The sequence below is a fragment of the Heterodontus francisci genome, chromosome 29 (assembly GCF_036365525.1).
Source record: "Heterodontus francisci isolate sHetFra1 chromosome 29, sHetFra1.hap1, whole genome shotgun sequence".
In the NCBI taxonomy this organism is placed as follows: Eukaryota; Metazoa; Chordata; class Chondrichthyes; order Heterodontiformes; family Heterodontidae; genus Heterodontus; species Heterodontus francisci.
Window position 1 is genome coordinate 41,488,524 of NC_090399.1, and position 11,587 is coordinate 41,500,110.

Sequence of the window (11,587 nt, forward strand, 5' to 3'; positions counted from 1 at the left end):
GCAGTGTTAGTGTGTTTATTGATTGTTTTGTATTGAGATGAAGTTATTTTCTTGCAATCCCACAAGGTGTGATGTAGTTTTTGTATGAATAGTGGTTTGTGTTGGTGAATATATCTGTCACTGTGGAACTCCCAGCGATGGCAGCAATGAGACCATTTTCTTTGTCTGATTTTCCTGTGTACAGATTTCTCTGGAACTGCAATTTGCTGCATCAAAGAATCGGAGTTTCCAGCTCAGGAAAGTCTCCGAAGATCCAGCAAAGGCCTCGTCACTTTACACTGGACTACAATAAAAACTCCTGCATCAAGTGTCCTGGCCTCAGGACCCGACTCTTGACTGTGTGAGGGAGGGGGATCGGCAGGGAGGGAGGGGAGATTGATGAGGAGGCCGAGGAGTTTGGGGCTTGGGAGGAGGGAAGGGGAGTGGGAGGGGAAGGGGGGGAGGTTGGGGTATGTTGGGGGGTGGAGGGGAGGGCGAAAGGATTTTGTAATAGATACACCAGCTATTATAGCCCAGTTAGAAGGCCAGGGTCTTCTTCCACTGTTGATAAACACAAGTCTGACCTCAGGTACTGGCGGAGGAGCTGGATGAGGATTCCCCTTTATCAGAAATTGTTCATTGAAGGACAGGCATTAACAAACTGTTCACTATCAGATTGTCAGTGAGCAAGATACAAGGACAGATGGAGAGACAAAGGGAGACGTAGGGAGAGAGGGAGACACAGGGACAGAGGGAGACACAGGGACAGAGGGAGACAGGGGACAGAGGATGACAGGGGACAGAGGGAGACATGGGGTAGGAGGTTGCCATGAAGAGGGAGGTTGGCACGGGGCCGGAGGGAGACAGGGGGACAGTGGGAGCCACGGGTCGGAGGTTGGCTCGGGGAAGGAGGGAGACACGGGAATGGAGGGAGACACAGGGACGGAGGGAGCCACGAGCTGTTGAGTGTATTATACACACAATGATCAATGAGCATGTGGTGTTCGTCTGTTCACTCGAGATCTACCGCGGAGGATGAGCATCACAAAAAGCAACTGACAGAGAGAGTAACTGAGAGAGGGGAGAGTGAGAGAGGGTTGGCGAGAGGTAGGGAGGGTAAAGGGAGGTGAGAAACGAGAGATTGAGAATAACAGTGAGACTGAAAGGTAAAGTGAGCAAAAGACAGAAAGAGAGAGAGAGAGTGAGGGAGACACAGGGAAAGAGAAACAGAGAGGAGCAATTACCACTCCTGGATTTCCAGGTTGGAGATGGTGTAGAAGTATTTGGAGAGGTTCAGTGGGTCAACACTGGGCTTGAGGAGGTTGCAGAGATAGGGAGGGGTGTAGGGGCTGGAGGAGGTTATAGAAAGAGGGAGGGTTGAAGTAATGGAGGGATTTAAAAGCAAGGATGAGAATTTTAAAATCGAGACATTGCTGAACTGGGAGCCAATGTAAGGCAGCGAGCACAGGGGCTGATGGGTGAACGGGGTTTGGTGTGAGTTAAAACATCGGCAGCAGAGATTTGGATGATCTCAAGTTTAAGGAGGGTAGAATGTGAGAGACCAGCCAGAAATTCATTAGAATAGTCGAGTCTAGAGGTAACAAAGGAATGGATGAGGGTTTCAGTAGCAGATGAGCTGAGGCAGGTGTGGAGTCGGGAGATGTTACAGAGGTTGAAATAGGCGGTCTTAGTGATGGAGTGACTATGAGCTCGGAAGCTCATCTCAGGTTGTGAACCATCTGGTTGAGCCTCAGACAGTTGCCAGGGAGATGGATGGAGTCGGTGGCTCGAGAACAGAGTTTGTAGCAGCACCAAAGAGAATGGCTTCTGCCTTCCCGATCCTTAAATGGAGGAAATTTCTGCCGTCCCAGTGCTGGATGTCAGATAAGCAGTTTAATAATTTATCAACAGTGGAGGAGTTGAGAGAGGTGGTGGTGAGGTAGAGCTGGATGTTGTCAGTGTACATGTGAAAATTAACAGTGTGTTTTCAGATGATGTGGCTGAGGGGCAGCATGTAGATGAGAAATAGGAGGGGCCAAGGATAGATCCTTGGGGGGACACCAGAGGTAATGGCGTGGGAGCAGGAAGAGAAGCCATTGCAAGTGATTCTCTGACTGCGATTAGATAGATAAGCATGGAACCAGGTGAGAGCAGTCCCACCCAGCTGGATGACAGTGCAGAGGTGTTGAAGGAGGATGGTGTGGTCAACTGTGCCAAAGGCTGCAGACAGGTCGAGAAGGACAAGGAGGGAAAGTTTACCTTTGTCACAGTCACATAGGATGTCATTTGTGATTTTGATAAGAGTTGTTTCAGTACGGTGACAGGGGCAGAAACCTGATTGGAGGATTCAAACATGGTGTTCCGGGAAAGATGGCCATGGATTTGGGAGATGACAACAAATTCAAGGACTTTGGAGAAGAAAGGGTGTTTGGAGATGGGGTGTTAGTTTGCAAGGAAAGAGCGGGTCAAGGGTTTTTTTTAGGAGAAAAATGATAACTGGAGATTTGAAAGAGAGTGGGACAGAACCTGAGGAGAGGGAACCGTTAATAATATCAGCTAACATGGAAGCCAGGAAGGGACTCGGCCCCGTCCATCCGAGAACCACGAAGCAGAGGCCCCGGGACTGCCGGCTCCTGTGCCGAGCCTGGCCCCGCTCCCTCATCCCAGATCCCAACTCCCTATCCTAGTCCCTCAGCTGGGCTTGTCCTGATGCAAATCCCCCCAACACAACATCGTCTGACTCAGAGAGAGAGAGAGAAAGAGAGGCGACAGTGACCAGGTGGGGGGAATCGAAAGGAAACGGACTCACTAAAGTGTCTCCAGAAAAAAATTCATTCATTCCAGAAGATTTCCAGCAACTGCAGCATTTTGGATTTTGTGAGAATGTTTTTGATTTCGTTGCAGATGTGAGGAGCTCAGAATCGAACCAGTGGAGACGAAGGTGAGATTATGGCTGCTGTTTCCCCTCCTGTCCTGCAGAGGGTGGTGTTAGTCTCTTCCAGCCCCCACTCCTGCCGCTGGGGGTATTTTCACATTCCCAGTGATTCCTGCTGTCATTCAGTTGATGGAAGTCTGGGGATAAATATTCCATTCATGGACTGGAAACACTGGGACCCGCCTCTGGGCTGCTCTCAGTTGTTTTGTTTCTTCATTAATTGAATAATTGATGTAACTGGATATTTCACCGCACTCTTGACCTGCTCTCTGAACTTGGACTGAGTCACCACATAAATAAATGTGTTTGTGCAGCAACTTAAATTCGACAGCATCCATCCGACTTGTTTAAATGTATATTTAGAATCAGAATCGAAGTGATCTGCGATTCCAAAGTAATATAAAACATACACCAACCACAGAAGTATGACGTTGCCGGATATGGTGAAGAGTAAAATCACAGACTTCCTTCTGCTTTCCATCTCTGGGTCACTGCGATTCTCTCCCTTGCTCTGACCCCTCAGTCCCTTACGGACTCGACTGGTCACTAAAATGTGTCTGACTGTCAGAGCATTGAGCAACAGGATTAAAGCAAATGGAATCAATGGGGTTAAAACCTTATCAAACTTGCGAAATCCCACCCATCCGGGCTCAGTATAATAGCTTCGCTTGATAACACAGCGCCATGGTACATTGTCGATTATCTTTCTAGGTTCATATGTAAAGTAGATGGGGATGTTTTTTATACTGAGCAGAATGCAGGTTGTTGCGAGAATCACAGCCGCAGTTTTCTCGGTGCAATATTTAGTTTTCAGCTTCTGGCAACAAATGGCCACAAATCGATCAAAGGTGAAAGTGACGGTGAACCAGACAGAACAGTCTATGGCTATATCAATCAGGACATTGATAACACTACACACAGGGGTGATGTCCAGGAAGCACTCCGGGAAAAAATAAAAACGGATTTGGAACAGAATGACCTCAATGATAATGACCAGTAGATCCGCCGTTGCCATGGCCACCAGGTAGCGAGTGGTGCAGGTGGAGAGGCCGCACTTTCCCCGGGACAGGATCACAATCGCCAGTAAATTAACTGTAAGAGAGAGAAGGGAAAAGAGACTGGAAATTACTGATCAAACATTCTCCGTGTCTGACCCAGACAGTAACGGCAGGATTTTAGCACCAAAAATGGGGGAGTTGGGGGCGGGTCAGAGGTTAAATTAAATTAAATTAAAAAACTTTACCCAAACCCACACCAATCTTCGATTCGCCCACTTCCAGGTTTAATGGAGTCGGGAAAGGGGACGGACAGCCAACCGCTCCCAGGAGGCGGGTTGGTAATTTAAATATTTGAACGAGGCTGGAAATCTCTGATTTAATCTGTTTTACAAGTTTAACTCTGTCCGCCCGGGTTTCCCCGTTATACCCCACATCACACACAAAGACACCCGGGATTGGCGTTAGGAACAGATGTTCCTTCTGGCATTGGACCGCTCCCTCGGATCATCCCCTGCACCCTGGGACCACACCATATCTTCATCACGAAAGGACCCCACCACTCCACAGGATCGGACTGCACCCCCACCGATAGGAACCACACCTCCCCCACTATGGATCAGACCCCACTACCCCCAAAAGGATCAGAGCATAACCCCTTGGATCGGGTCTCTCCATCCCCGGGATTGGAACCCACCACCACCACTGGGATTGTACCCCCGTCTCCAGGATCAGACTCTCCTCCCTTGATGGGATCCCCCCCACAGTCTCGGAGTCTCAATTCCTGGGAGCAGACCACCCTCGTTCAGAACCCCCAAAAAATCAGGTCCCCCCATTGTGTCTTGGATCAGACACTCGCCCCGCTCGTTCCCCCTAACTGGATTGGGAACAAGCTCCAGGATAGGAGACACCTCCCCGGGGTTAAGAATCAGGCACTCACCCTCCCCCTTCCCTCCCAATTCTCCTCCGCAGACTCGGACCTTGCCGCAGGATAGGAGACTCTTCCCCGGGGTTTCGGGATCAACAGACCAGCTATTAGAGGTGTCACCACTCTCTCCCCCTCTGGAGATGGCGATTGGACATCCCACGATATCAGGCATCTCCCCCAAAACACCAGGGTCAGCATTTGGACCGCACTGGTCCTGAGGCCTGCTCCAGAGTCCGCCCTGCCCGACCGGAAGCCAAGCCTGTCAATCAGGCTGACTTCAGGGTGGGGAACCTGTCAAGGATAAAAGAGGCAGTCTGTGGAGTTAAAACTCTGAAACTCCGCTCCCCACCTATGTCACTCACCCCTGTTAATATCCAGGAATAAACATTGGAGTAAAAACAAAATACTGAAACTGCTGTAAATCTGATAAAAATAGGAGAATGTTGAAAACACTCAGCAGGTCAGGCAGCATCTGTGGAGAGAGAAACAGAGTTAATGTTTCAGGCTGATAGGCTTTCATCAGAACTGGAAGATATTCGAGATTAACAGTTTTAAATCAATCATGTAGTCAGTGAAAAGTGGGGTATAGGGGGAGGAAAGAACAAAAGGGAAGGTCTGTGATCGGGTGGAGGGCAGGAGTGATTCAATGATAAAAGGGATGATGGTGCAAGGTGAATGGGACAATTAAAGAAACAGAGGATGGGTCCAGATGAGCTGTAAATGGTTACAGTAGAATAACAGAGAGAGGGGAGCATGGAAAATCTGGCAAAGAGGCGAAGGCTCCTGTGGCCTGGAAAAGTGATGGAGAATGGTGGGTAGACCCCAGGGGTGTGGACCAGCCTGCCAGTTGTGAAACAATAGGGGATCCTCACCCCAAGCACCAGCCCACACCCCCTCCACTCCCAGTGACTCTGGTGTAGCCATCCTCCATTACCAGCACAGGCCGTCCCAGAAAGTGGGAGCAATGGTTATAATCGGAAGTTTTAAATCTCAGTGTTGCGTCTAAGAGGCAATAAAATGACTCATCAAAAATACAGTTCCTCATTGAGCTTCAGTGGAAGAGTGTAGGAGGTCAGCGATAGAGAGGTCAGAGTGAGAATGGGACGTAGAATTAAGATGATAAGTGACCAGAAGCTCAGGGTCACACTTGCAGACTGAACGGAGGAGTTCAGCAAAGCAATCGCTCAATCTGTGTTTGCACCTCTCCCAATGCCCAGGAGATTCCATTGTGAGCAGCGAATACTGTTAATAAATTGAAAGAAGTCCAAGTAAATCACTGTTTCACCTGGAAGGAGTGTTTGGGGCCTTGGACATTGGGAAGGGAGGATGTAAAAGGGCAGGTATTACATCTCCTGTGCTTGCACGGAAAGGTGCCTGGGGAAGAGGAGCTGATGTTGGGGGTGATTGAGGAGTGGATCAGGGTGTGACAATAAGTGGGGGGGGGGGAAGGGAGGGGAGCAGAATATATGTTTGGTGTTGGATTTAGCTGGATGAAATGTTGGAGGATGATGTGTTGAATGTAGAGGCTGGTGTGGTGGAAGGTGAGGACAAGGGGAACCTTATCATGGTTCTGGCAGGGAGGGAAAGAGTGAAGGCAGTAACATGGCAAATGGGATGGACACGGTCGAGGGCCCTGTTAACCACAGTGGAGGGGAATCCTCAGCTGAGGAATAGTGAAGACATTTCAGAAGCACTGGTGTGGAAGGTAGCATAGTCAGAACAGATGGAACGGAGGTGGAGAAACTGGGAGAATGGAACAGAGTCTTTCCAAGATGCCGGTTGGGAGGAAGTATAACCAAGGTAGCTGTGGGAGTTGTTGGGATTATAGCAGATATTGGCGGACAACCAATCCCTGAAGTGGAGGTGGAGAAGTCAGGGAAGGGAAGGGAAGTGTCAGAGATGGACCATGTGAAGATGAGGGAGGAGTGGAAATTAGAAGCAAAGTTGATGTAATTTTCCAGTTTAAGGCAAAAGAAGGAAATGACACCAGCACAGTCATCAAAGTATCAGGAAAATAGGTGAAGGAGTGGAGCTGAGTAGGATTGGAACAAAAAATGGTTCATGGTTCCTACACAAAGGCAGCATAGCTAGGATGCATACAGTTCCCATAGTGAGAACATTAGAGTGTGGAATATCCCAATGTTTACACCCGAGGTCCACACATTTATACTTTACAAGAGGATGCCTGCACAGGGATCAGGATCAGGAACCTGTGAGGATTTTCATTGCCAGACCAGAGCTGATGAGGAAGAGAGGAATTCCAGTGGGAATAGTGAGCGCATAAAACAAAATGAATCCATTCCAAATGTGGCTCTCGGAATGTCCCAGCAGGAGATGGTGGAGGGAAACTGGCCGGGAAACGGCCTCATGGTGTCTGTCAGGCAAGATCCCATCCACTGTGAGTTTAAGGAGAGCTCGGGTTTACTGGACTTTGAAGCAGAGAGGGGCAGACTGACATGGACAGAAATGTAAATGGAATTCTACAGCACAGCTCCGAGCTTAGAAGGAAGGAAGTCTCGTGTGTTGTGGGACAGTCGGGGCCAGAATGACCCAGTGGATGAGGATTCCGATCCTGATGAAGGGAGTGAGATCTCTGAGGGGAGGAAGTAAACTGTCAAATAATAGATAATAAATTCAATGTAAAACTTCAAGACTGCCATGTCTAGTAAAGCTATGTCCTGTTCATAACTTTAAACATGGACTGTATTTAGAATCTTCTGGAACTGAATTTTCTTTTTAAATGAACCATAATGGACATAAAAAGGCTCCATATGATGGCTGCCGATGGTCAGGTGACTTTTGCAATTTCGGCCCGGACTCAGAATTATCTCACACCTTTGGAAAGTTCCTAATTGAATGACCATGGGTGAAGTGCTTCACCTGAAGAGACGAAACCAAGACAAAACCATTTGTGGAATTCACACCTCCTATTGTTTGTGGCCTGACCCTATGGACTTCTGGACTCACTGGCGGCGGGAATGATCCTGGAAAATTCCTCTGGGAGAGGCCCGCCACGGTCCCCGATGCTGGGAAGGACTGGGCCCATATTACCAGCAGTGGTGAGGCCTCGGGCCGGCGCCTGTGCCACTCGGCAACGGGAGCCCAATTTCAATATTCAAAGATAAAAGCAAAATACTGCGGATTCTGGAAATCTGAAATAAAAACAAGAAATGCTGGAGAAACTCAGCAGGTCTGGCAGTATCTGTGGAGAGAGAAGGAGAGTTAATATTTCAGGTCAGTGACCCTTCTTCAGAACTGGTTCTTCAGAGTTGTTCATAGTTCTGAAGAAGGCTCACTGACCTGAAACATTAACTCTGCTTCTCTCTCCACAGATGCTGCCAGACCTGCTGTGTATTTCCAGCATTTCTTGTTCAATATTCAAAGCATTGCTTACCCCTGGTGCTTTCTGCATCCAGCTGCCTCTTTGTCAACAATTTTGCAAATTCCGCTAAATAGGTGTCTCTCTCAGCCACAGAGCTACAAGAGCCATCATAGAGCAGGAGATCGGCATGTTGAAAATGCACTTCCACTGCCTGGATAGATCGGGTGGTGCCCTGCAGTACAAACCGGAAAGGGCAGCTGGTATCGTTCTTGTTTTCTGTACTCTGCACAGCTACACACTCAATAAGGGGGAGGCCTTGCAGGATGAGGAGAGATGTCAGCAGGACTCATCCTTGGACGATGAAGAAACTGAGGACCTACAGCAGGAAAGGTGCATGGGAGGACAGAGAGCATCCAGGCACCTCATGCAGGGTGAGCAGTGAACACCCCAAGGTATGCATGGCAATGCCTTATTGATCAACTGCTCTCCTCTCCATGGAAACCACCATGTGTTATGCACCCTTCTTCACTTGTTGTGCAACAGTCCGCATCTGCAACATCTTTGTCTCCACCATTACTGGCAGCAGCAGACTGAGTCATTGTCAAAGTTACTGCATCTGTGGAGACACACATGAGTAATACTGACATGGCAATGATGTTGTTCCATACATTGGCAGTTCTGAAAGGCCAATGATGTAAAGGGAGGAGACATGATCGGTACATGCTGGCACACTTCATTCACACAATAACAATGACACACGTTAGTGAAGAATATTTAGTGCCTGAGCGTTTTACAGTGTAGTCTCACCCGTGCAGACTCATTTGTGCCATGATTTTTTTTTAAACCTTTGCGGGTGCTCCTTTGCGGTGCCACCTCTGCACTAGCTGCCTGACTGGAGGAAGACTGCTGAACTGATTGCCCTTTGGCGTTGGATGATCTTGGTGGTCGTCCTCTGTATGTACGAGGCCTGGAGGGCCCCGGCTGGCTGGGGGAATCCTGCATCAGTGCAGAACTCTCCTCAGACATCATGGCTGCTGGAGATTGACTCACTAGTGGAGGGGTGGAGGAGCCGGTATCCACATTGGAATTACCTTGTGGGGTGTAGACCCAGTAAAAACACATATTGCAATGACACATAAGAACTTAGTTAAAACAAAGGGGCCAGTAACACAACAATGAACAGTGTGTTGAAGTGGGATGAGTACAAAGGGGCACAGCACACAGATAGCCGAGGAATTGTAGATATGATTATAGAAAAGATATTGAGTCGGATACCAGAAACTAGGTGTTGTCATGGACAACAGGTATGATTAAACTCATAATAGACAATGGGAAACTGTGAAGTTTTGAACAGGTGCTCACTGAGCCAAATAAGGAATTACCATTATGTCATTATACCAGACCCCTATGAGTAAGTAAGAGGGGCGGGTCTTAGAAACAAGATTTAACCCCTGACTGAAAATAAGGAAGGTACGAGAACCCCGGGGAAGAACACTCGAGAAGATACCCTGAGCCAGGGGCTCAGAGAACAGAAGAGCAGCCGCAAGTCCGAGAATTACCACCTCGTGTCTTGACGGGTAGTATACTGTACAAGTAGTGAGAGCTTGTACTTTGATGAGTTTTGATACTGTACAAGTAGTGAGAGCTTGTACTTTGATGAGTTTTGATACTGTACAAGTAGTGAGAGCTTGTACTTTGATGAGTTTTGATACTGTACAAGTAGTGAGAGCTTGTACTTTGATGGGTTTTGATACTGTACAAGTAGTGAGAACTCGTACTTTGATGAGTTTTGATACTGTACAAGTAGTGAGAACTTGTACTTGATGATTTAGTGTGGGAATAACTTATTGCGATACCTTTTACCAATTTGGACTCCGTGGATTCTTTAAGAGTAGCGTGCGTGCGTGTTAGGCACCACAGGGGGGACCCCAGATATGGTGTGCAGGCTCGCCTTCTCCATCTCAGGACTCATTAGAACGCTCTGCTCGCCTGGAAAGGACCAGGGACAGGGACAGTCTCCATGCCCCTGCTCCCTCTCTCATCTTGCCACTGATTTGAGGATCCTATGGCCTCGGTGAGGGATTGCAGGTCCGTGCGGATTAGTGGAGTCTGGCTCTCCAGGAGGGCCACCGTCCTCTCCATGGATGATGCCATGTGCTCAAATGCCTGGTACATGGCAGCTGTCATGGCCTGGATGGACTCCCCCATCATCTGTTCAAGAATGCGCAAGGCCTGTGACATCTCCACCAGTTGTTGCTAAGACTGCTGCTGCAGTTCCAGGATGCCCTGTGCTGTCCAGAACAGAGGGTCATCAGTAGCCTGGGGCTCAGAGGGGCCTGATCACTCACAGCCCTCCAACTGTCAGGGGCCTTGACCTTCTCAGTCTCAGTCAGCTGCAAGGGTGCATTTGCAGTGCTCTCACCAGCTTGTGACCCACGATTGAAGACGATTGCATTCCCACCTAGGTGACTGTATCTGCCTGGTGGAAGGTGCGGGAGTGTCATGAGATGCTGCTCCCTCGGAGGATGTCTCTTCAATGAGAATATTACACTGTCAGTCTTTATGGTGCTTATGTAATGATTATGACTGCATTGTCTCAAACAGTACGATTATCACAGTGATCATTGTGTCTATCAAATGGCTATATATTCACACAGGACCCTGAGCTCAATGTCATCGACTGCACGGTCCACATGTATCACTGCCAGTTCCAGGACCTCCTCCTAAGCCTGTGTCAGCGTCCGGATGATGCGTTCAACATGATCCCACCTCAGGATAAGCAGACAAAGCCCCTTCACAGGTTAGTCTAAGTGCAGAATTCTGATCCTGGTTAGCCAGACAACCGTGAACAATTTCCCAGTTGCCATGTGTAAGCTCCTTACCTAATTGATAGGCGGCGACCAAAACATTCGACCGAACAGTACTTTGAAGGATTTCTTTGATTGAGCCCATTACATGCCCTCTCTGAGTTGCGGTCAGGAGGTAGGAATATATTTGTATCCAGCTGTTGCACTTGTTAACTGGGGGGACGAGATCAGGGTTTAACATCATGGAGAGGAGCTGCCGTAAATGTGCAGCACTCCAGCCCTGACAACATGTGTCAAGTCTATCAAGATTGTTTAAAATCCATCTTGTTTTATCTTGGTTGCTTCGACCGGGCTTGCCACACATGGCATTTCAAGGGTTAAAATTCACATTTCCTAAGGGTGTAATTTGAGACTGCATTGGCTGTCCCACAGACAGAGGAAAGCCTGCAGCACCATCATTAGTAAAAGCCTGGAAAAGTGCCTGTTTCATTTGAAGGTGATGTACCAGTAGCTGTCTGTAACCCTCCTGCAAATTCTGATCACGAACCTCATTGTGACGAAGCCATCTAATCCACAACCCATGGCCACCAGGTACGTAGGGAGACCCAGGACCTACAATTC

The 11,587-nt window shown here is 48.4% G+C and overlaps 1 protein-coding gene across 1 annotated transcript; it reads right to left on the reverse strand.

Moving 5' to 3' along the window:
- Nucleotides 1–516: 516 nt before the first annotated feature.
- On the reverse strand, nt 517–4,001 carry LOC137345793 (probable G-protein coupled receptor 139; the record flags this gene model as incomplete). Its single annotated transcript, XM_068009046.1, has 2 exons — nt 517–540; nt 3,153–4,001. Coding segments are annotated over 2 exons (873 nt in total), but the record flags the coding sequence as incomplete, so codon positions are not given.
- Between the last annotated feature and the right edge of the window lie 7,586 nt (nt 4,002–11,587).